General features: G+C 46.3%; 1 protein-coding gene across 2 annotated transcripts; it reads right to left on the bottom strand.

The window, feature by feature from the left end:
* Positions 1–1,196: 1,196 nt before the first annotated feature.
* Positions 1,197–26,036, bottom strand: uba2 (ubiquitin-like modifier activating enzyme 2). 2 transcript variants are annotated; one of them, XM_047345533.1, is made up of 17 exons: positions 25,772–26,036; positions 14,522–14,605; positions 12,743–12,813; positions 12,562–12,626; positions 12,378–12,478; positions 12,174–12,295; positions 11,898–11,965; positions 11,639–11,760; positions 7,745–7,844; positions 5,732–5,886; positions 5,400–5,493; positions 4,895–5,007; positions 3,166–3,321; positions 2,939–3,035; positions 2,591–2,696; positions 2,318–2,460; positions 1,197–2,083 (listed from the first exon to the last, which is right to left on the bottom strand). In XM_047345533.1, exons 1-17 carry the CDS (start codon positions 25,910–25,912, stop codon positions 1,878–1,880), a joined length of 1,944 nt encoding a protein of 647 aa, XP_047201489.1. In that variant the 5' UTR covers positions 25,913–26,036; the 3' UTR covers positions 1,197–1,877. The 2 variants fall into 2 exon arrangements, with proteins under 2 accessions (XP_047201489.1, XP_047201496.1); XM_047345540.1 differs by having other exon boundaries at positions 25,937–26,002.

Here is a 26,036-nt window from a genome sequence, read left to right as displayed (position 1 = left end):
CCAAAGCTCTTAACCTACCAATGCTTCCACTCAACTTCTCATCAATATGCTTGCACACAGCAATCTGAACAGCCAATGACCATTTGTGGCTTACCGTCCTTATGGAGGGTGTCAATGACTGTCTGCTGGATGACGCTGAAGTTAGCAATCTTCCCCATTATTGTAGGTCATGACAGATCATTTCTGTAAATACAATAATTTTACTGGCTGCAAGCCATAATGATAAAAAATACAAGAACATTTTCAAATATACAGTCTGTATTGAGGTCAATGCCATCCTTTCTCACATCAGGGGGCACCGTAGAGGTTGGCCTCTTGCAGGGGGGAGGTGTTCCTCCTGCTTCTAGAGAGGACAGTGATCTGCCAAACTTAACTTTGCTCTTCCCTGCATGCCAAGTTCCAACAGCATCTTCAAAATAGTATTTCTCCATTTCTTTAGCAATTGTGTTTATTGACTTTCCTTCTTTCTGCAGACAAATCATACAGATTTGTTTGTTCTACAACTTAATAGTATATCGTCAGTTGCAAAATCTTTGAAATACATATATGGTGTCCAGTCAAGCCTGTCTTCTGAGTCTTACTCAATGCATTCATCGTTCAACATCTGGAAGTTCAAGCCGTCCCTTTTCACTTAGCCTCTTGTTGACTTCGTTGTTGTGTCTTGTGTTGGTGTAAGTTCATTGACTTCTGCATTTCTCTGGTCCATGTTTTCATCTTGTATCAATTTTGATGCATTTTCATCAAGGTCTTCCTAACAACTAAGCTATGAAATACAAAGTTTTACATTGTATAAATTCATTAAATATTCCTATTGAAGTTTCAGTAACAATTTCATAGTTTTTCATACCTTAGCTTTTTTAAAACTGGCAAAAATATTGTTACAAAAACTGGTGGGCACTCATTGACACCAGGCACTTTTGATGTCTCAAATGAAGGCCCTCTGATGCATTATTACTGACCCCTGGTGGATTATCCGTGCACTACATGTGTCCGATTGTATACATCAGATTGTTCAAAGAAAGAAAATATTACACTGATGTAGATGTCTCAAAAACTCATCTATCAAATATGATACGTTTGGGGTTAAAGGGTTATTTACACAAATAAATTCATGCTCATATTAATGGGACGGTCTAATGTTATCACACCGTTGTAACCCAACAGGACCCAGAACAAGACAAACTTGGGAAAAAGGGTCAGAAACTGTTGTATTTATTGTCTTCATCAAACTGGTCCAAAAAGCTCTTGAACAAAAAACCAATATCTAGGTAACTTTTGTTTGGATTCTCCAGGAGCCAATGGCTCAGTATGGCCAAGTTAAAGATGTATGGGTACATTTTTGCAGAAAAATCATTTTAACTGGGGAAAAGAGGTAGCAAACCAACACCCTTATGGCACAAACTGGACAGAACCTGTCAGTGTTGAGCATCACCGAACCCGTAAGACATCATCAGCATTTACAGGCAGGAGTACCACGACTTCAGACACCTCGGCCCGCCTGCCTGTTCACCTCTTTCACGTTTCACTGCTGACATGTTCTTTTTTCACCTTTACAGAGACCTCCACTAACACCCTGACTTGTGTTGCATGAGAAATACAGTACATTTATAAAACAAATTACAAAAAGCACTTTTTAAACCATCAACAGAAGCAGTTCAGAACTTTAAATGAATAAAAATATGCAAACTTTACTGAATTTTCAAAAGTTTGTTAAAATATGAATCTATTTACAGCGTCATGTCAGAAAGTGGGTATGAAAGCACAAAAAGGGGAGGGGACTAAAAATGAAATTGTTCTTCATTGAACTGGTGGTTTATTCATTTCAGCCTAGTGTCTGTTTGAAGCCAAACACAAAGAATTCAGTCATTCAGACGGATTTAGTCCAAAGCAATTATGTCGTCGTCGTCGTCTGTTGCAGCGGCTGTAGCCGATGGGTCCGTCCGTGGGCGCTTGGTGGAGGTTTCACTGGTCTCCGGGTCCGGGTGCTTCCTCTTAGTGCTGGTCGTCGCCGCTGCAGAGCTGGACGGTGCACCCCCCTCCTCATCAGAGTCGACTATCATGATGTCATCATCTTCTGCTGCAGCTAAGATCCAAGATCATATCAGTTAACATCAATAAGATGCATTAAAAATGAATTAAAACATGAAAATGTCTAAATGAAATAATTTCTGGAAATGCACATCGTATCACCAGCTTTGTTTTAAAACCTACAACTGATGTCTTTGCATGAATTTTATTGTTGTAAAGCAAAAACAGTTTTAACAGGATGTGTAACCTCCTCTTAAAATTTAATTGGGCCGATTGTGGTGATGCTGACCTTTAGAAGACGTAGAAGGCTGGGCGGAGTCTTTGTTGCCATTGGTGATGCTGTTAACTTCCTCCTGGTTGCTCTGAGGGGGAGGAGCTTTGTCTGGAGCCTCCCCCACCACCTCAAACTCCACATCACGCTCCAGCTCCTCACTGCCAACAAACAAAGATCCAGATTTTAGATTTTCTGCTCACTCAGAATAAATCTCAAAAGAAGAAAAAGTGATCTGTCAGATTTTGCAGTGCATCACATTCTTGCTCTTATAAGCATGGAGGAACATACGTGTGCAGAACGTTGACGAGGAGCGTGTAGTCTTGGAGGAAGTCGTCAGCTTGGAGACGGCTGCCGTTACGAATCCCAAAGTCAGAGAGGAATTTGTTGTTGTTGGCTGTGAAGAGAAAATGTGCAGATTATAAATGCAGGACTGAGAAGTGCTGCTCCTCAGTCTCTGACCCAACAACAGTCAACACTTAAGACTTTTTAAACCATGGGTCTTGTGGTTTTTGGCCCAGGTAGTTGGACAGCTGCTGGTTTGGGTTCTGTGGACTGGAGTTCTGTGACTGAGGCTTTATGTGGGTCTGATTAGAACTCTAAAGTGTTGAATTAAACAGTATTCTAGTTCCTTCCTACCTTCCGTCTCTCCTTCCTCTGAGGAAATGAGTATTGTTCCTTTGCCGTCTTCTATCTGAACATCTGGAGCGACCATGCCAAACCGTTCCTTTAGGATCTAAACAGAAATATTAAAACCAATCAAGGGGTAAAAACAAGTGCATCAGACCAGCGATGCATCATTCTGTGCCATCAGGCCAGTACAGCGATGAAAACCCACTCTATGGCGGTTTGGTGCAGTCATTTACCTTGTCCTGCAGAGACAGAACCGTTGTTTTTTGCACGTTGACTTTAACTGTAACTTCTGGTTTGCTGGCGCAGACGTAGCAGTTCAGACTGGGCTTGTCCAAAATACACGGCACCAGCAGTTTCTTTCTGAGGTTCGGACATTTATTCAGGAAGATCTGGAGAGGATGGGCATGAGAGGGAATATAGTAAACCAACAGAAAACAGAGATGATCAAGACACTGCAGTCTAAACAGGAATCTGGTTCTACTCCAGCATGCAGGGTTATTACAGGATCACCAGCAGGGATGCACAATATTAGAAAATATTGCGATGATATCAGTTGCGATATACGCCCATTTTCTTCAGTCCCCTTTTTCTCCTCTGTGCTTCTATCACTCTGTGACATTCAGCAATTAAGGCAATGTCATCTGTGTCTGGTGAACATCTGCTACCCTGAGACTCTGTCCAACTGGCTAAATATAAGATCAGCACAAAAATGCCATTTCATAACACCTGGATTATACTGGCCAACAATTATTGCACTCCAACCAGAGCCTGCATGAAGAGAAATTAGTCCCATCAGACATCCTGCCAATGTTTCTAAACTCCTTATCATTAGAGAACGGCATGTTCCACAACAGAACTGAAAACAACTCCGCCTGTGGTAACACAGCAACAGAATTCAAAATCACATTCTTGATTTATTAAGATTATTCTATATAATGCATTGCTCTAACGTCCATGTTTTAAACCATGGCTTATTTTGGTGGGCAGCTTGCAGACCTGTATTACAGGCTATGCACATGAACAAATCTGGATTTTACTAACAGTAAGTGTTTGTGGGGTTTTACAATGACAGTCCGGCTCTCGTTGTGTCTCAGCGCGGAACCGGACGTCTCCTCCAAACAACAACCAGCTGTCTTGTGTGGCTCAGAGGTCAGGAAAGCAGAGGTGCGCTCTAGTTATCGACACCATTCAAGGAAGGCGCCATCTTTCTGAAGCAGTAGGTTTTTTCCACACAAGATCAAATAGAATCTACACGAGACGTGTTATGAGTTGAACTCTGAGCAGCTGGAGTTAACCTACCACCATTTTTAAATGATTTATTATAAGAGGAACAAAACCAAACATTAAGATTGATAAAACATGAGGAAAATATGATCAACACAAACTGCTGGGATTTGGGTTTTAAATACTAGAAACAGAACTAATAGAATGAATGAAAGCAGTAAAGTCTGTAAATGAACGAATGTAAAGTTTTCCATGGAAAAGAAATGTTTCTCTGCAGTTCTCACAGAACATCGACTTTAATGTCGTCCTCATGTCTCTGAAGCTGGTGGTTAAGTGGGATTTAATCTGGGCAACATTTTCATAAATGTCTTCTGGCCTGTTGGTCAACAAGAGTTTCTGGCTATGTTCTAGCTGGATCCATATGACTGATCAGAAATCTTTTGAGAAGATGACAGAAAACTAATTCTGCAGATTTCATAAGCACCTCCCAGAGTAGTTATTTTATTATTGAAGGTCCTTAGCACATTGCTATGAAATATGAAAGAATTGAAGTTTACCTTCTCTTTAACAAGTAGTTAATGAAGAAAGGATAATTACAGTTAACTGAATAAAATAAAAATGAAACCCTTAGCTGAGCTCAACACACCGAGAAGACTGAAACCCAAAATTATCCCGAGCTCCCAACAAAGCTACACACAAGTTTTGAAACGTAATCATATTTAGTCCTCCTGAACCAACCGTGCGGCAGGATTCCAGCTCTCCAGAGAGGATCTTCAGTCCTTCCAGCACGATGAGTCCTGCAATGACAGCGTTGGTTGTGGCGATAGCTGGGATGATGTTTCCTGCCATAGCTGAAAGAAATCAACTGTTTGAGTGAAGCTCTGAACTAGGGCTGCATGAAAGCAGAAAATCATTTTTACTGGTAAATATCATCATGCTCTAAATTCACATTTTCCCCACTCATCTGTTTGTATGTTAGGAGTGCTTGCAGCACTCTTACTTTGAGCACTTTGGACACTAATTTGTGTCAGGTGTGGAAATCTACTGCATCCAACAGGCTGAATATCTTATTGGCATGGAAAAATATGTATTCACTGGAATATATAAGCAAACAATCACTGCATTCAAGTCAGTCTTTAGTCATATTATTATTGTACACATTAATGCTGCGATGACTGTGTATTCCTGATACATTGTGAAGCTCTAGAGAAGCCATTTCCTGCAGCCAGACATAAAAACGTACATTTTACATCGAAGCGGCTCTTCATGTTCATGCTGAAAATGTTCATTCGCAGGTTTGATGCTGCAGTAACAAAGTCCATGGCTGGAGGGTCATCCTGACATCAGGGGGGAAATGAAGGATTTAATCAGCACAAAGTTTTCAGGTTTAAGTATTTAAAAGGTGATATTCTGTAATAATTCTAAGCAATATACCCAACACTACTATCCATTCTTGACAGTTGAACTAAACAGAACAAATGATCTGTATGTAAAGAGGAGGAAATTGTACAGCGGTAGCTTCCCTCTAGTGTAACAGAAAAATGCTGCTTCCTCCTTCACAGTTTGAGTTTTTACTTTGTCCCAGACGAGCTCGGCACCCTCGCCCTTCTCCTGCAGCTGTGAGCGCAGACTTTCCACGCTGTGCTGGAAAAGCTGGCAGTACCCCCAAACATCCAGAACCTGCTGGTCCTTCAACCCGGAAGTTGTGGGACTCTCCCCCTGAGCATGTCCTGAGATAATGACAGAACAACAATGATGTGAGTAAATGGTGCAGGTAAAGAAACCAGGCTTTCTGACAGAAACAAACTTCTTGTTCAAAAGGAACTTTGACTCCTTCATAAATACAGGTCCTTCTCAAAATATTAGCATATTGTGATAAAGTTCATTATTTTCCATAATGTCATGATGAAAATTTAACATTCATATATCTTAGATTCATTGCACACTAACTGAAATATTTCAGGTCTTTTATTGTCTTAATACGAATGATTTTGTCATACAGCTCATGAAAACCCAAAATTCCTATCTCACAAAATTAGCATATCATTAAAAGGGTCTCTAAACGAGCTATGAACCTAATCATCTGAATCAACGAGTTAACTCTAAACACCTGCAAAAGATTCCTGAGGCCTTTAAAACTCCCAGCCTGGTTCATCACTCAAAACCCCAATCATGGGTAAGACTGCCGACCTGACTGCTGTCCAGAAGGCCACTATTGACACCCTCAAGCAAGAGGGTAAGACACAGAAAGACATTTCTGAACGAATAGGCTGTTCCCAGAGTGCTGTATCAAGGCACCTCAGTGGGAAGTCTGTGGGAAGGAAAAAGTGTGGCAGAAAACGCTGCACAACGAGAAGAGGTGACCGGACCCTGAGGAAGATTGTGGAGAAGGGCCGATTCCAGACCTTGGGGGACCTGCAGAAGCAGTGGACTGAGTCTGGAGTAGAAACATCCAGAGCCACCGTGCACAGGCGTGTGCAGGAAATGGGCTACAGGTGCCGCATTCCCCAGGTCAAGCCACTTTTGAACCAGAAACAGCGGCAGAACCTGACCTGGGCTACAGAGAAGCAGCACTGGACTGTTGCTCAGTGGTCCAAAGTACTTTTTTCGGAATGAAAGCAAATTCTGCATGTCATTCGGAAATCAAGGTGCCAGATGTCTGGAGGAAGACTGGGGAGAAGGAAATGCCAAAATGCCAGAAGTCTAGTGTCAAGTACCCACAGTCAGTGATGGTCTGGGGTGCCGTGTCAGCTGCTGGTGTTGGTCCACTGTGTTTTATCAAGGGCAGGGTCAATGCAGCTAACTATCAGGAGATTTTGGAGCACTTTATGCTTCCATCTGCTGAAAAGCTTTATGGAGATGAAGATTTCATTTTTCAGCACGACCTGGCACCTGCTCACAGTGCCAAAACCACTGGTAAATGGTTTACTGACCATGGTATCACTGTGCTCAATTGGCCTGCCAACTCTCCTGACCTGAACCCCATAGAGAATCTGTGGGATATTGTGAAGAGAACGTTGAGAGACTCAAGACCCAACACTCTGGATGAGCTAAAGGCCGCTATCGAAGCATCCTGGGCCTCCATAAGACCTCAGCAGTACCACAGGCTGATTGCCTCCATGCCACGCCGCATTGAAGCAGACATTTCTGCAAAAGGATTCCCGACCAAGTATTGAGTGCATAACTGTACATGATTATTTGAAGGTTGACGTTTTTTGTATTAAAAACACTTTTCTTTTATTGGTCGGATGAAATATGCTAATTTTGTGAGATAGGAATTTTGGGTTTTCATGAGCTGTATGCCAAAATCATCCGTATTAAGACAATAAAAGACCTGAAATATTTCAGTTAGTGTGCAATGAATCTAAAATATATGAATGTTAAATTTTCATCATGACATTATGGAAAATAATGAACTTTATCACAATATGCTAATATTTTGAGAAGGACCTGTATATGGTAAAATCTTTAAATGCTGACTTTTGACCCAAGTAACTTTTAACCTAATAAAACCATAAATGTGCTTCAACCTAAAGCCAGGAAAGTAATTTTTCTTAATTCTCAGGAACAAGAACTATGAGAACATACCACTGTTCTCCAGCTGCTGCCAGTCCAAAGGAGTGGGAGCTTTCCTCTTTTTCCACAGCTTGTCCATGGTCAGGAGGTACATGATGTCATCTTTGAAGAGCTTTGGAGAAGAGCCAATCACAGCGGAGATGTTACTGCAGTTCAGAGCTGATAACATTCGAAAGCAACACAGATTTCAGTGACCTTAAAGTCTCCACGCTTCTGGTAAACTATCGGTGAATACGTATAATCCTCCTAGAGACGAAAAACGAGGTTCTGTTTCTGCAGGCAGTTTGATTAGAAGTCTCTTTAATCAAGATATCTGGAGCTACAGAAACCATATCTGTCAGTTTTACCAAACAAACGTTCCCCGTCAGCTCTTCCCTCCTTTATAGTGATGTCAGATATATTTATGAACTAAAGATAATTAAAGTCATTCATCAGTCTGCAAGTTCCAGTCAAAGCAATAAACCTCAGAATCACAAATCCTCTGAGGTTTCAGGGCCGATTTGGTGTCCTTACAAGGGGGAAATCTGCACATCCTCTTCCTAACGGGACATTTTATTGAACTGTGATCCCAAATAAAACCAAAACTATCATCATTAAAGCTCTACGACGGAGTTTTAGGGTCACTTGGAGAAAAAAGAAATAGAGGAAGTTTTTATTCTTGCTTCACTAATTTAACATTAAACAGAAAATTATGAGAAAAAAAGTGGAAAAAGTAGATCAACAATTAAGACAAAAATGACACCAGAGCAAAGTTCTGGGGCCTCATGTAACACAAACACCTTGCGGCGCATTGTATTACCCACAACTCAGTACAAAAGTACGTTGTGTGAAAGTTTCCCGTAATCCACGCAAACTGTTTCAATCGACAATAACAAACTACAGAAACTTCCCTAAATCCACTGAAATATGACTCCATTCAGATTAATTTAATTCATGGAGCATCAAACCCGACGTTTTTTTCAGTTTCACTCTTTTATGATTTGAACCTGTATGATTATACTGAAACACATTTAGCCTCATTAAATAACACCTAAAAAAGATGGAAACAACCTCAGTTGGACATAAACTGTGAATCTTCCTCTGTTTTTGTCACCTGTAGATGAAAATGCGCATCGATCTGAGCGATGAGGAGCATAAAATGCATGTGAATCATCTAAGGAAAACGGTGTCGGGTCAGCAGATTAACTCTAAACAAGTCAGGTTTGATGATTCCTACAGTGGACAAGCTGTAGACAATCACACATGTTCATAAATAGCTGCGTAAAAAAATGGCAGCTTTTAACAGCTGGAGGAAATCCCAGATGAAAGTTGTTTTCAGAGATTATACTGACCTGCTGGTACATGATGATGCATGGCTTATTAGCTGGTTTAGACTGCCCAGCGTTACAGAGGGAACCCAGAAGGAACTGAGTGTCCCTGGTACCAGTTCAAGTTCTCACTACGCTGAGGTCCTTTCAACCAGAGCTTTTCAGAGGGAGCTGACTCTCAGGTCGGGTATTTAACAATCACCCTGAACCGGGCCATGCCGGCCGTGTGGGCCGGCCTCATTCATACATTGTTCACACATATTAAGGTAAACATCATAATGCAATTTGCAGCAGGGTGCTGGTTTCTACATGTATTAAGAGCTATGGACTGCACTCATACTGCTATAATTATTATTTTATTGCATGATCTAAGTATTTGATCACCCAACAACCAGTAAGAATCCTGGCTCTCACAGGCCTGCTAGTTCTTCTCCAAGAAGCCCTCCTGTTCTCCACTCATTACCTGTATTAACTGCACCTGTTTGAACTCGTTATCTGTATAAAAGACACCTGTCCACACACTCAATCAAACAAACTCCAACCTCTCCACAGTGGCCAAGACCAGAGAGCTGTGTGAGGACATCAGGGATAAAATAGTAGACCTGCACAAGGCTGGGATGGGCTACAGGAAAATAGCCAAGCAGCTCGGTGAGAAGACAGTAACTGTTCGAGCAATTAGAAGAAAACGGAAGAAGTTCAAGATGACGGTCAGTCTCCCTTGATCTGGAGCTTCATGCAAGATTTCACCTCATGGGGCATCAGTAATCATGAGGAAGGTGAGGGATCAGCCCAGAACTACACAGCAGGACCTAGTCAATGACCTGAAGAGAGCTGGGACCACAGTCTCCAAGAAGACCATTAGTAACACACTACGCCGCCATGGATTAAAATCCTGCAGCACGCACAAGGTCCTCCTGCTGAAGCCAGTGCATGTCCAGGCCCATCTGAAGTTTGCCAATGACCATCTGGATGATCCAGAGGAGGAATGGGAGAAGGTCACGTGGTCTGATGAGACAAAAATAGAGCTTTTTGGTCTAAACTCCACTCGGCGTGTTTGGAGGAAGAAGGAGGATGAGTACAACCCAAAGAACACCATACCTACCGTGAAGCACGGAGGTGGAAACATCATTCTATGGAGATGCTTTTCTGCAAAGAGGACAGGACGACTGCACCATATTGAAAGAAGGATGGATGGGACCATGTATCAGGAGATCTAGCCAACAACCTCCTTCCCCCAGTAAGGGCATTGAAGATGGGTCGTAGCTGGGTCTTCCAGCATGACAACGACCCAAAGCACACATCCAGACCAACTAAGGAGTGGCTCCCTAAGAAGCATCTCAAGCTCCTGGAGTGGCCTAGCCAGTCTCCAGACCTGAACCCAAACCTTTGGAGGGAGCTGAAAGTCCGTTCTGCCCAGCGACAGCCCTGAAACTTGAAGGACCCGGAGAAGATCTGTATGGCGGAGTGGCCCAAAATCCCTCCTGCAGTGTGTGTAAACCTGATATCTGGAATTGCAAACAAAGATTTCTGTACCAAACATGAAGTTTTGTTTTTCTGACGCATTTAATACTTATGCAATAAAATGCAAATTTATTAAAAAAAAAAAAAAAAAAAAATCACACAATTTTCCAGATTTTTGTTAGATTCTGTCAATCACAGTTGAAGAGTACCTATGACAAAATGAAAGACGTCCACATGTTTTGCAAGTGGGAAATCCTGCAAAGTGTATCAAATACTTGTTCTCCCCACTGTAGATATCGCCGTTCGGATTTGACACAAATGGCTAAATAATTTTTATTTCGGCCAAGGATCGTAATTCAGCTCCTACCGTGTTAAAAACATTTAACCTCCTGCCTCCACCTCGGACACTGCAATCGGTATTTTATTATCAGCGAATCTCTTCTTTCTTGCCTTACTGACCGCTTCCGTTGCCATGGTTATTTGGACACGTGGTTGGTGCCTTCCAGATATTTATAACAATTTGAGTTTGTTTTTATGGGCAGGGACTGGGCGGCTTAAGCGCCGCGTGCAGCTGCACCCAAGTCACAGCTAACTGGGATGTATGAAGACTACGTGTGCGGTGACATGTCTACGCACGGGTTCGTGCATCTGACTTCTTGTGCGCCGCAAGTTTCACAATTTCTCCATACTGCAAACTTTTAGTAAAGAAAGCTGCAAACTCTTTCGTACATGAGGGGTCTTGAGCTTAAAACTTTACTTAAATAAGATTTAATAAAGAATTTATTTTACCATATAAACGTTCTGTGGAAACACATGCAACATATATTCAACCTGTCTGAAAAGAACGCAGCACTTTTAGCATTCCGTATTTTCTGCAAAATATCAACTTTATTCTCAACATTTTGGATTTATTTTTGACATTTCAACTTAATTCTGTAATAGTAAAAAAAACTCCACCAAGTGGCCCTAATACTCCTTCATAAACCTCTGACTCCAACACAGCAATGATAAATAAAGCTGACATACATGCTTCAGCATCAAATTGCTGGGTTCAGATCTGCTAACATTTCAGCAGTGGATGCAATGAACTCACCATGCCAAGAAACAATGCAGCACAGCAGAACAGTGCGTCTGTTACCTTGTTGAAGAGTTTGATCGGGTCATATCCGGTGGATCGGGCCCATTCCTTGGTGGAAACGCGCCTGATGTCGCCATCCTTCTCCGAGGCCGTGGCACGAGCTGCTGTCTCTTCGGGATTCCCTGTTCACAAAGAAACAGTTTTCTCAGTTCAGGATTGACGGAGAACCGTCTAGCCGCTTCCTGATCATCAATATTTAAAACACTGAACGGTTAAAGAGAACAAGACAAAAAAAGGCGGATTCTGAGCTCCGACTCACATGCAGCCTCTGGGTCAGCAGTGTCTGGTGAGACTTCTTGATCTGCATCTTCTTCTCCAAACAGCTGGCTAGAAACCAAACACTAAAATCACAACCAACAAACAGCACTCTCTGGTTTTTAATAAGGGTGTTAAAATTATGTCTATACAGAAACAGGATAGTTTGAGAAACTTTATAAATCCAAATTCATTTCCAAACTAGATGGAAAACAGGGATGCAGATGGGTTTATAACAACAGGTGTAAATGGGTCATTCTTAATAAAATGTGAGTCTTACTTGAAGAGATATTTCGCCCAGACGATGCAGTGAATGGGCTCCGATGGTGTGTTTCTGATGGTGCATCCTGGGAAGGTCTTCTGGGCTGGCTTTGGTTGGCACTCATAGCACTCTGTCATTCCCTGGTGTTAATAAAGAGAATGAGAAATTAAAATTGCATGAAGACCTTCTGTTTTCGTTGCAATAAAATGTGTCCACGTTTACCTTTTTGATGACGGTGACCTGTCCAAGGTACCCTGCGGTGCCGCTCTCTACCAGAGGAATATCAGCTGCCAGGCACATCCTGTTAACATGGTTACGGGCAGCTATGGAGGAACACTTTTATTTCAATCATCTGAATCCAGTTTACAGGGAAAGATAATTACAAAATAATCTCATATTAGGTTACCTCTGTTATCCAGAGCATTCATCACTAGCATGAACTGTCTAAAGAATTCCACATTGTAATCAGGACTGTTGAAAAAGAAAGAATAAAAACAAAACTCATCAGAAACATGCATCATCAGGTATGTAATACGGCTTATTGATGAGAATTTCTTCAGATTTTTATTTAAAAAAGGAAAACTCACTTCATGATGCTGTCATGGTAGGCTGTGATATTTGCACTGGGACAGAACTGCAGGGCGCTCTCCTTGGCCACCTAGGAAGACATGAGCGTAGAGATGGGCATACAGGTCCTTCTCAAAATATTAGCATATTGTGATAAAGTTCATTATTTTCCATAATGTCATGATGAAAATTTAACATTCATATATTTTAGATTCATTGCACACTAACTGAAATATTTCAGGTCTTTTATTGTCTTAATATGGATGATTTTGGCATACAGCTCATGAAAACCCAAAATTCCTATCTCACAAAATTAGCATATTTCATCCGACCAATAAAAGAAAAGTGTTTTTAATACAATAAACGTCAACCTTCAAATAATCATGTACAGTTATGCACTCAATACTTGGTCGGGAAACCTTTTGCAGAAATGACTGCTTCAATGCGGCGTGACATGGAGGCAATCAGCCTGTGGCACTGCTGAGGTCTTATGGAGGCCCAGGATGCTTCGATAGCGGCCTTTAGCTCATCCAGAGTGTTGGATCTTGAGTCTCTCAACGTTCTCTTCACAATATCCCACAGATTCTCTATGGGGTTCAGGTCAGGAGAGTTGGCAGGCCAATTGAGCACAGTGATACCATGGTCAGTAAACCATTTACCAGTGGTTTTGGCACTGTGAGCAGGTGCCAGGTCGTGCTGAAAAATGAAATGTTCATCTCCATAAAGCTTTTCAGCAGATGGAAGCATGAAGTGCTCCAAAATCTCCTGATAGCTAGCTGCATTGACCCTGCCCTTGATAAAACACAGTGGACCAACACCAGCAGCTGACACGGCACCCCAGACCATCACTGACTGTGGGTACTTGACACTGGACTTCTGGCATTTTGGCATTTCCTTCTCCCCAGTCTTCCTCCAGACACTGGCACCTTGATTTCCGAATGACATGCAGAATTTGCTTTCATCCGAAAAAAGTACTTTGGACCACTGAGCAACAGTCCAGTGCTGCTTCTCTGTAGCCCAGGTCAGGCGCTTCTGCTGCTGTTTCTGGTTCAAAAGTGGCTTGACCAGGGAAATGCGGCACCTGTAGCCCATTTCCTGCACACGCCTGTGCACGGTGGCTCTGGATGTTTCTACTCCAGACTCAGTCCACTGCTTCCACAGGTCCCCCAAGGTCTGGAATCGGCCCTTCTCCACAATCTTCCTCAGGGTCCGGTCACCTCTTCTCGTTGTGCAGCGTTTTCTGCCACACTTTTTCCTTCCCACAGACTTCCCACTGAGGTGCCTTGATACAGCACTCTGGGAACAGCCTATTCGTTCAGAAATGTCTTTCTGTGTCTTACCCTCTTGCTTGAGGGTGTCAATAGTGGCCTTCTGGACAGCAGTCAGGTCAGCAGTCTTACCCATGATTGGGGTTTTGAGTGATGAACCAGGCTGGGAGTTTTAAAGGCCTCAGGAATCTTTTGCAGGTGTTTAGAGTTAACTCGTTGATTCAGATGATTAGGTTCATAGCTCGTTTAGAGACCCTTTTAATGATATGCTAATTTTGTGAGATAGGAATTTTGGGTTTTCATGAGCTGTATGCCAAAATCATCCGTATTAAGACAATAAAAGACCTGAAATATTTCAGTTAGTGTGCAATGAATCTAAAATATATGAATGTTAAATTTTCATCATGACATTATGGAAAATGATGAACTTTATCACAATATGCTAATATTTTGAGAAGGACCTGTATGTTGTTGACCATAACGTGAGCTCATACAGAACACTGCAGCACCAGTTCTCTGCAGCTTACATACCTGTGCTTTGGACTTGCCAACATGTTTCTTCTGAAAGAGGAACTGACGATTCAGGTTGCTCACATCGATTGTGTCCAAGTCAATCTGCAGGAATCAGCGAGTAAGTAAGTTTCTTTGACATGTGCATGTTGTGGAGTCAGCTTCCAGAAATCAGACTAAGGCCCCGATCTTCAAAGATCCCAAATAAAGAGCAACAAATTGCTTGTACAAAAACATTTGCATGTTCAATAAGTGGGCGTGTGACGCGCGATCGTCAAAGATTGTGCTTGCAATGGATTACAGTTGCAATAGAGGTGCAGACCGCCCTATTTAAGAGGAAATTGCGTGTGCTACTGGCAGGCTGCTACTGCCCCCAGAGGAACAAAAGGAAATGCAAACAAATGCTGTGGAGCTTGAAACACGCAGGGGTAGTTGCTCTGAATAATTTTAAATGATTTTTCCCTTCTGTTCCATTCTGCTCCTGCTTTTCGTGACTGTTACAGTTTGTTAACCTTTTTGTCGCTAGTCACAGCAGCAGGTTTTTCACTGCAGACTCTGCCCAGACGAGACTTTTCCTCTTCTGCGTTCATTTGAAGTTGTTCTGTGAGCTGATGCTTCAGGTTTGTGGTCCGTACAAACCCAGTAGGCCAGGGCTAAATCCTGCTTCACCTTTAATCAAAATATTGGATTACAGGCCATTGCGCAGGAGGGCAGAGGTGTGGACCATCGGTGCGCAGATGGAGCAGTTGTTTAGTCCTGCGTCTGGGACAACACCACAGGAGCGAGCACAGCATGTTAACTGTGTTCTTCACATAACTCACAATGGTTGCAGCTTACAAACTGGTCAATCAATATGAACAATAAAAATGACAAATATGTTTGTCTATTAATTTATTAGAGGTTTGCCTCCCTTGAATTTTCATTATTTTCAGAGACTCGCTGTTTTTTTTTGTTTTGAGTGTGTTCGAAGAGTTCGGAGTTGATCATAAATTGATTTTAGCATCCAGTTTGCAAATGAAGGATTGAATCTGCCTTATAATAAAGTCTTTATTTCTTTTCTATTAAATATATTATCAGCATCACAGCGGGTCCTTTGCATGATGTTCAATTACAGTTAACAGGATAGATAATTCTCCATAGAATCCTCTAATCTCATCTATTTTTCTTTTTGACAACCCAGATCCGTTGACACATGTACAGACGATTCTCCGTCATTCCACCTACACCTCCTTCTGGCCACAGTGATAGCAGACATTTTTGCTGCCGGTTAGTACCCTCATCTCAAACATGCTAAATCTAGATGCTAAAACAGCACAACAATTTGTTTTAGGTTTGATAAATTACATTGCAGGTGGAAAGGGATTACATTTGCATATCCTCCACTCATAAATTTGCACGTTTGAGTCATTATCATGTTTTGCATCATGAAGGCAAACACGCTAAAAAGTTTATGCCCGCTGTTCTGCTGATTTTATACACACAAACCAATTAGCACCTGGTTTTTAGATCAGCTTTCTGGATGCAAACAAGTTTAAAGTTATTTTTCTATTTTCTCCTCCTCGAAGCTGAACTGCAACACCTGCTGAAGGGTCACAAACTCTAGTTCTGTTTCATTCCTTCCTGACTGCCAGTGGCAGTAAACAAAGTGGATATGTCTCCTTGTGTTTTTTTTTTAATACCAAGATGGCGCCGCAGATGGTCGCCTCGGCGTGTTGGTGCGCATTGTTTTGTTTTTTGCTTTAAAACGGTCTTCTGTGATGGTACCCGGAGTTCTCTCACCAGAGAAGAACTCATGAACATCAGGGCTACTACACCAGAGGAGTTATTTCCAACTTTTCTGCCTACTGTTCTGGAATTTTTGGACATTCTGGTCAAAGGTGCGCTCACCTTTGTTCACGAGGTGAAACGCCGGAAGAGAGGGAAACGGGCTGGGGTGCTGGTACGACTTCGCCAGCGTGGACTACGAACACCGTTACCTGGAATATTTATCTCTAACTCACTTCCCAACAAAATTGAGGAACTACAACTGTTGTTGGGGAAAAACAGGGACTTTTATTCATCTGCAGTTTTGTGCTTCACAGAGACGTGGCTGTGTGGATTAATACCGGACTCTGCGCTGCAGCTGGCAGGATTCCAGCTCTACAGAGCGGACAGAAACACGGAACTCTCCGGCAAAGCGAAAGGTGGAGGAATCTGTTTTTACCTCAACAGTGGTTGGTGCAACGACGTGACAGTGATTCAGCAGCACTGTTCTCCAGACCTGGAAGCCTTCATCATAAACTGTAAGCCTTTCTATTCCCCCGTGAGTTCGCTTCGTTCATCCTGGTCGGTGTTTACATCCCGCCGCAAGCTAACGTGCAGGTCGCACAGCGCATGCTCGCCGACCAGATACTGAGTGTGGAGCGGACCAACCCGGACTCCTTAGTAATCGTCGTTGGTGACTTTAACAAAGGTAATCTGACCCACGAACTCCCCAAATATAGACAGTTTATTAAATGTCCGACCAGAGAGGACAACATTCTGGATCACTGTTACACCACCATCAGAGACGCTTATCACGCCGTCCCACGTGCTGCACTGGGCCAATCCGACCACATCATGGTCCACCTGATTCCTGCATACAGACAGAAACTAAAGCTCTGCAAACCTGTTGTGAGGACGACAAGGAAGTGGAGCAGTGAGGCTGTGGAGAATCTCCAGGCGTGTTTAGGCTGTACAGACTGGGATGTGTTCAGGACTACTACCAACAGTCTGGACGAGTACACAGAGGCTGTGACTTCCTACATCAGCTTCTGTGAGGACAGCTGTGTACCATCATGCACCAGGGTGAGTTACAACAACGACAAACCCTGTTTCACAGCTAAACTCAGAAGGTTAAGACTGGATAAGGAAGAGGCCTTCAGGAGTGGGGACAAAGACATATACAGAGAGGCAAAGTACAAGTTTGGCAAGGCAGTGAAAGAGGCCAAACGACTGTACTCTGAGAAGCTCCAAAACCAGTTCTCAGCCAACGACTCTGCGTCTGTCTGGAAAGGGCTCAAGCAAATCACCAACAAGCCGAAAGCCCCCCACTCCATCAACGACCGACGCCTCGCCAACGACCTGAACGAGTTCTACTGCCGCTTTGAAAGACAAAGGGACAGTCCAGCAACCATCCCCCACGACGCCCCCCAACAGCTGCAGCCACAATCCACCACCCCCACCTCCCCAACCTCAAGAGGGGAGGCATCTCCAACCCCCACCCTGAAGTTCCCACCCACCAGCCCCCTACCCAGACCGAGGACGGCTCTTTCCATCCAGGAGAGGGACGTAAACAAACTCTTCAGGAGACAGAACCCCCGGAAAGCTGCTGGTCCGGATTCTGTCTCACCAGCCAGCCTGAAGCACTGCGCTGATCAGCTGTCTCCAGTCTTCACAGACATTTTTAACACCTCACTGGAGACATGTCATGTGCCAGCCTGCTTCAAGTCCTCCACCATCGTCCCTGTTCCCACGAAGCCAAGGACCACAGGGCTTAATGACTTCAGACCCGTCGCCCTGACCTCTGTGGTGATGAAGTCCTTTGAGCGCCTTGTGGTCTCACACCTAAAAGACATCACCGACCCCCTCCTGGACCCCCTGCAGTTTGCCTACAGAGCCAACAGGTCTGTAGATGATGCAGTCAACCTAGCCCTTCACTTCATCCTCCGGCACCTGGACTCCACAGGAACCTATGCCAGGATCCTGTTTGTGGATTTCAGCTCTGCCTTCAACACCATCGTCCCAGTTCTGCTACAGGAGAAGCTCTCCCAGCTGAGTGTGCCCGACTCCACCTGCAGGTGGATCACTGACTTCCTGTCTGACAGGAAGCAGCGCGTGAGGCTGGGGAAGCACGTCTCTGACTCCCTGACCATCAGCACCTTTTCCCCCCCAAGGCTGTGTTCTCTCTCCTCTGCTCTTCTCCCTGTACACCAACAGCTGAACCTCCAGTCACCAGTCTGTCAATCTTCTGAAGTTTGCGGACGACACCACCCTGATCGGACTCATCTCTGATGGTGACGAGTCTGCGTACAGATGGGAGGTGGACCATCTGTTGGACTGGTGCAGCCAGAACAACCTTGAGCTCAACACTCTAAAGACTGTGGAGATGGTTGTGGACTTCAGGCGGAACCCAGCCCCACCTGCCCCCATCACCCTCTGTGACTCCACAATTGACACTGTGGAATCTTTCCGCTTCCTGGGAACCATCATCTCCCAGGATCTCAAGTGGGAGCCAAACATCAGCTCCCTCATCAAGAAAGCCCAGCAGAGGATGTTCTTCCTGCGGCAGCTGAAGAAATTCAACCTGCCAAAGACTATGATGGTGCACTTCTACACAGCCATCATTGAGTCCATCCTCACCTCCTCCATCACCATCTGGTACGCCGCTGCTACAGCCAAGGATAAGGGCAGGCTGCAGCGTGTCATTCGGTCTGCTGAGAAGGTGATTGGCTGCAGTCTACTGTCGCTCCAGGAACTGTACACCTCCAGGACCCTGAAGAGGGCAGGGAAGATTCTGGCTGATCCCTCCCACCCCGGTCATAGACTCTTTGAAACTCTCCCCTCTGGCAGGAGGCTGCGGTCCATCCGGACCAAAACCTCACGCCACAAGAACAGTTTTTTCCCATCTGCCACCAGCCTGGTTAACAAAGCCCGGAAACCACCCTGACATTCCCCCCCCCCATTTTTTTTTTGCTGACAGGACACCTGTAACCTGTAACTCTATGCGTTACATTAATGCTCAGCTTGGACTCCTGCTTTACTTGCACAATGATCACCTGCACTGTTGTATTGCTCTTGCATCTTATACTGCTTTATATTTACTCTCACTCACTTAAAACTGTGCACATATATTTATATTATATTGTAGATATGTTTATACTGTTTAATTTGTATTGTATTGCACCGACTACGCCAAAACAAATTCCTTGTATGTCCAAAAACGTACTTGGCAATAAAGCTTTTCTGATTCTGATTAAATGTAAACAAAGTCACGCACGAGACACGTAGCCCACCTGGGCGTGCGTCTATAAGTAGCACGTGGAAGGCTACGTTCGGTCTCTTTGATCTTCTCGCTGTCAACCGTTGCGTGTTTCACAGGTTGGTCGCTCCTATAAGTCCGTTTAAAGGTAAGCACACGGTTTGTTTGAGTCGGCATCATCCTGCCTGTGACTTTTTTGTCGGAGTGCTCTTTGTAGCCCTCTAAGGCTGTGGTTGACATTTCTCTGTTTCTGTGTTAGCAGAATTCCAGTAGCCGGAAGCTTGATGCTGTCGCTTCTTTTCCCCTGTTGAGACCGGGGTGGGGAGGAGCGGACAGCTGCAGTTTTCAGGTGAGTGGAAGCTGGATGTTCTGACTGCGTTCTGTGCTGCACAGTTCTCGCTCAGATTGCCTGGCTCGTGTCTGTATTGAGAAGCAGTGGATTAAAAAGAGGCCTCTGATCGCGTTCTTCAGTTCTATTGAAGTCCTGGCTCAGTTGGCCTGGTGCCTGCCTGCATTTCCCAAGTCTGTGATCGGGATGCTGGCGTGCGCTTCATGTGGGGTTCCTCTACAGGTAGAGGACGGACATGATCTGTGCCCCAAATGCCTGGGCGTGGGTCATCTCAGGGAAGCTCTGACGGACCCATGTATGAACTGCAGCATTTTGCCGTTGCCTGTTAGAGAGAACAGGCTACATCAGGTGGAGAATCTCCTCTTCATGGGCGAGCTGCCACCCTCAGGGATGCCTCAACCATGTTCCGGGAGGCGGGGGGATGCGCCAGTGGAAGAATGCCGCAGCCCACGGAGGAAGAGGCCTCGGCTGGAGCGCCCATCTCGGCTGGAAGTGGACTCTTTGAGGGCTGAGGTGGAGCAGCTCAAGGCTCTACTCAAGGCCCCAGAACCCACGCCTGCCTTCCAAGCAGCAGCCGCTTGGGAGTCGGGGGAGGACCTGGAAGATGATGGAATCTCTGTGAGGGCCTCCAAGTCAGAGTTCCAGTCCCTCAAGGACCCCTTCCCAGATCCTTGGGATCGGGAGGGGGAGTATTGGAGGGAATGATGGCTTAGGTAATTCCCTTAGGAGTTCAGTTAGCTCTGGCCCAGGGGAGGAGCCATGCCCGCTACGGGCAATTATTTTGGCAGCCTTGGCCAAGGTTGACCTGGACGATGCACCCGTGGCCCGGCCAACGGGAAACCTGTTTTTTCGCCGGGCTCCGACAGCCCCTCCGTTCGAGGGACCACCATCGCCGGCCTTCCTGGAAGAGCTTCAGCGCTGCTGGAGGGATCCTAGAAGCTTCTCCCACCATGGTCGAGACGCACGGATCCTGGCGTGCATGCGCAATCCTGGGGATCATGGTCTGGACCGTATGCCCCCTGTGGATCACTGCATCGCTTCACTGGTTCTTTCCCCAGATGAGGCGCTCAGGGAGAGGGCCCGCTGTCCAAGCGCCCAGTGTCGGAAGACTTCTTGTGCCGTGCCTACGACATTGCGGCTCTTATGGCACGTATTGGCAATTCCCTCTCTGTCCTCCTGTTGGCACAGTCCCAGATGCTGCAGCCGGGCATGGCGGGAGCAGCACTGGGCGACACAAATGACGCAGCTGTCCAGGCCTTTGGACTCATGTCCAGGGAACTCGGTCGCCTGGTGGTCACCCGACGCCAGGTCTGGTTGGCACAGGCCCCGATCTCGGATGACTGTAGGCAGAGCTTGTGGAGGCTGCCGGTGATAACGGGCCAGATGTCTGGACCGGATGCCGAGAGGGCATTGGAGCGCCGTCGGCAGTCCAGCCAGGCCCCTGAAGCTTGGGGTGGTCGCAGCGGGGCCATGGGACCCCTGCTCCGCAACCCAGGAGACGTGACATGCGGGAACCGCGGCGTAAGTATCGAACCGCCACTCCCGCACAGTTTGCGCAGCGGAGCCGCGCTGTGGCAGGAGCTTGGCAGCAGCCCGGGGTGGAACAGGCACCACCTCGCGGGGCTCTGGGGGGCCCGGACAGGAGCCGGCGCCGCCCCAGAGGCCGAAGCAGGGGAGGTTTTCACAACGGCGCCTGGCCTATTGGGAAACCATCTGCAAGGATGCGTGGGTGTTATTTTCACAAGGTGCATGAAGGCGGTCCTGAGCCCTCTGTGTCTGTCAGGATTAAAGATCCTGCCATATTTGGATGACTGGCTCATCTGTGTCCCCTCCTCTGGCGGGGCAAATCGGGCGACGTCAAAGGTCCTGGCCCACATCAGAGCACTGGGGATAGCAGTGAACTATCAGAAGAGTTCTCTCATCCCGGCCCAGCAGGTGGTCTTTATCGGCATGGCCTTGGATTCAGTGGCCATGTTGGCTCAGCCGACCCCGGACAGGGTGGACAGGATTCAGTCCCCGCTCCAGTCTTTTCGGGCAGGGGCAGCACCCCCAGTCAAACTGTGGCGGAGACTCCTCTGGGGTTGCTACGGCCCTTGCAGAGGTGGTTCAACAGCCTCCACATGGACCCCAGGTTGCACCGGCAGGTCAAGGTGCGGGTTACACCCGGCTGCACAGTGCTCCTCCGTCACTGGCGGGACAGGGCATATCTGCAGCGTGGGGTCCCCCTCGGTATGGTCCCTGCAAGACGGGAGGTGGTGACTACGGGCGCATCACCTCTCGGATGGGGAGCAGTGTGGCAGTGCAGGTTCGTCCAGGGGCTGTGGGGGCCTCAGGAGGGAACCCTGCACATCAATGTCCTGGAGCTCAAGACGATTTATTTGGCGCTAAGGCACTTCTCACCCTTTCTCAAGGGCAAGCACGTGCTCATCAGGACGGACAGCACCTCAGCAGTGTTCCACGTCAACCACCAGTGTGGGACCAGATCACTGCAGTGCCTGAGGGAGGCCCGGAGGCTGTGGACCTGGGCACACCCTCGCTTCGCCTCCATCAGGGCAATGCACCTACCGGGGACGAGGAACTCTGTGGCCGACTATCTGTCCCGACAGAGGCTCCCCTCCGGGGATTGGAGGCTGCATCCTCAGGTCGTACAACGGATATGGGATCAGTTCGGCAGGGTCCAGGTCGACCTTTTTGCCTCAGGGAGCAGTACACATTGCCCCTTGTGGTTTTCCCTGGCGGAGGCCAGCTCCCAACTGGGGATGGATGCCCTAGCGAACACATGGCCAGCCGGCCTGCTGTATGCCTTTTCCCCCCTTCCGTTGCTTCTGCCCACTCTCCACCGAGTGAGGTCGTCGAGTCTGAAGGTTCTATTGGTGGCCCCTGAGTGGCCCATGAGGGTCTGGTTCCCACTGCTCCTCAGTCTGCTGGACGGGGAGCCATGGCGGCTCCCGGTCGGGGCAAACCTGTTGTATCAGTTGGAGGGGAAGGTTTGGCATCCGTCTCCGGGCCATCTTCTCCTCACGGTGTGGCCGCTGAGGGGTGCTGGCAGCCCCAGACGGATCTGGAGCCCTCCATTCAGCGGACACAGCAGAATGCCAGAGCTCCTTCCACATTGAGGACTTATGCCCGTTGCTGGCAGCGTTTTGCGGAGTGGTGCAGACGCAGAGCAGTTCACCCAATTTCGTGTTCCCTGCATAATATTTCGAGGTACGTGCAGGGTCTATTGGATGCCAGACGGGCAGCATCAACCCTGAAGGTGCACCTGGCTGCCATTTCAACCAGCCACAACGTCGTGGATGGCAGACAAGTGGGGACACACTATTGGGTGTCACAGTTTCTCCGGGGTGCAAGGAGGCTGCGCCCCCCGTTACGGAGACCGGCGGCAGCATGGGACCTCCCACTGGTGTTGAAGGCCCTGAGTGAGTCACCTTTTGAGCCTATGGGGGCTGCCCCATTGAAACTGGTGTCTGTTAAGACTGCTTTTTTGTTGGCGGTAACAACTGCCAAGTGGGTCAGTGAGCTCCACGCACTTGCCATCACCTGCGTTGGAAGGCAGGCGGGTCCGGAGTAACGCTGTGGCCGAACATGGCCTTTCTCCCTAAGGTTCTGCCCCCAGGCTACGTGAATACAGCCATTGAACTGGCGGCATACTGCCCTCCCCTGTTTCAGTCCGAGGAACAGAGGCTGGCTAACACGCTGTGCCCGGTCCGGGCATTGCAGCTGTACATGGTGGCTACAGGCGCTATTCGCCAGTCGGACCAGCTGTTTGTGTGCCACGGGGGACAGAACAGGGGGCGAGCCCTTTCTAAGCACAGGCTGTCGCATTGGGTCGTAGATGCTATTGTGCTGGCTTATGAGTCTGTGGGGGCAGCTGCCCCTCTGGTGTTGTGTGCCATTTCACCAGGAGTGTGTCTACGTCCTGGACGGCACTAAGGGGCGTGCCGCTGGGCGATATCTGCGCGGCGGCGTCATGGGCAACACCGTGCACATTTGCACGCTTCTACCGCCTCAATGTGGCACATGAGTCCATACTGGCCTCGGCAATCCTGCCTCTGGCCCCTTCTACTAACTGAGAGGTGGGTGACTACTGCATTCCTCGTGACATTGCTGGCATAAGTCATCCACTTTGTTGACTGCCAGTCACACTGGTCACTCGGAACTTCGCCCCTGCGAGAAGATACCAGAGACCGAACGTAGCCTTCCACGTGCTACTTATAGACGCACGCCCAGGTGGGCTACGTGTCACGTGCGTGACTTTGTTTACATTTAATCTCGACCTGCGCGGAGACATATCCACTTTGTTTACTGCCACTGGCAGTCATCCAGGAATTCACAGAACCATAGTTACAGCGTAACTTCCGTTCTCAAAGGCAAGTATCTTGAAACTTTTAGCTGCATCCCTTGTCCAACACAACTGAATCAAATGGCTTAACTGCCACCTTACCATGCACCCACATTTACCAGACCCTATGTGTTTGAGTCAAATGAGCAGAGGCACAACTCAAAGTCGCTCTAGCCCTCGAAGATTGTACTTCAAGATCCCTGACTTACTGACCCCTGATACCCAGGTGAACTACTTCATAGATAGTTAAACACCCAGAAAGGAGCAGTCTGATTAAGAAAAATTAGCACACGAGACCATGTAGGTGGGTATAATTGGCTAAATATAACCATCCTACCTCAAGCCAAAATGCAACCCCCGAGTTCCATAAAGTTGGTAATACTGTCTAATTTGTAAAGACATCTGCTTCATTAGCTTCTTGTAAACAGATTCCTTTAAATGGCCATCACTTGGTCTGTATGTAGCAAAGCAGACCAAGCCTGGACTGTTATTTCGAGCTGCTCAACTGTTCTCGTAAGCAAACTTAACTAAATAACTGATAGGCTTCGCAGATCCGTAGCGAATGCAAAGCGGTTCAGTCCATGATGACTTAAGGAGCCATGTCATCTGCTGCTGTTGGTCCATCATGTTTAATAAAGTCCAACGTCTGCGCAGCCATCTACCAGGAAACTTTAGAGCAATTCATGCTTCGCTCTGCAGAAAACCTTGATGGAGATGCTGATTTCATTTTCCAGGAGGAATTTTCAAGATACTGAATTTTGGATTTTTCATTAGATGCAATGAAAATGTAACAAATTCTTGCAATGTATCATGAAACAATGTAAAAAGTTTCACTTTTTTTAACTCAATTACTAAAATTAATTAACAATATCCCAATTTATTGTGATACCCTTTTTCTTTTGAGCTTAGTGCCTGTAACCACTTTACGTCTCTCTTGGACTGATGAAGGATTATAGTGATCAACGAAAACTACACAAACAGACTAGTACTTTGTTTTTCCTTTGGTGTTGATTTTAACAAGGAGCAATAATAAATAACCACATGAGCTAAAGGACTAATGTTGTAAAAATCTCGTTGTTCTCAAACTGTTTAAAACTGGAAATTCATCTCTGCTGCCATTCTTTCAACTGTTCATCTGTTTTGACTCCTCTGTTCATGGTTCTTGGTTGGCTGCATGACTGTTAGTCAAGGCTTTTCTCATTATTACCAGTATAATATTAGTTAATAAATGCCCACTTTGCCAACCCTAGTCTTAAACAGAAAGGCTTCTCTCCCCGTGTTGTGGACATATGTTGTCTTTCCAGTAATTAAATCATCTCACCGGTCAGTGAGCCACAAAACAAAGACTGGCTAAGTTAGCAGCAATAATGGCGCCAAATACTCCCGAATAAAACCCTGAGCTTCGGCTCATATTTATACAGCTCCATCCCTGGGTCTTAACACACACTAATGCAGATACTCTACCTCCAGAAACCCTTTCATCTCTGAAACCCACGCCTCAGAAAATAGTAGTAACCCGCACATCCCCCAGCAACACAAAGACCTAGCTAGCTGCTAGCATCAAACAGAAACGGGACAGACCACATCAATGTTCTTGAACCCGGTGAGGACCAAGTTTTTCAGCAGCTCGCAGCCGATTCCTCCCGCTCCCACCACCAGAACCTTGCAACTGGACAGGGAGTCAGCCAGCTCTTTTAGGAGGGAACCCACTAATTGGACCATGTTGATGTATAGACGTAGAGCAACCTTGCGAGCAGCACCGGGTAGTTAGCGGCTAACAGCTAGCTCCTCTTTCTTCTACGTCCCGCCCACCGCCGGCTGGCTTCTTCTTCGTGCGTCAAATTCA

This window comes from Girardinichthys multiradiatus, chromosome 2 (genome assembly GCF_021462225.1).
Source record: "Girardinichthys multiradiatus isolate DD_20200921_A chromosome 2, DD_fGirMul_XY1, whole genome shotgun sequence".
NCBI lineage: Eukaryota > Metazoa > Chordata > Actinopteri > Cyprinodontiformes > Goodeidae > Girardinichthys > Girardinichthys multiradiatus.
This window is presented reverse-complemented; position numbering and strand designations above follow the sequence as displayed.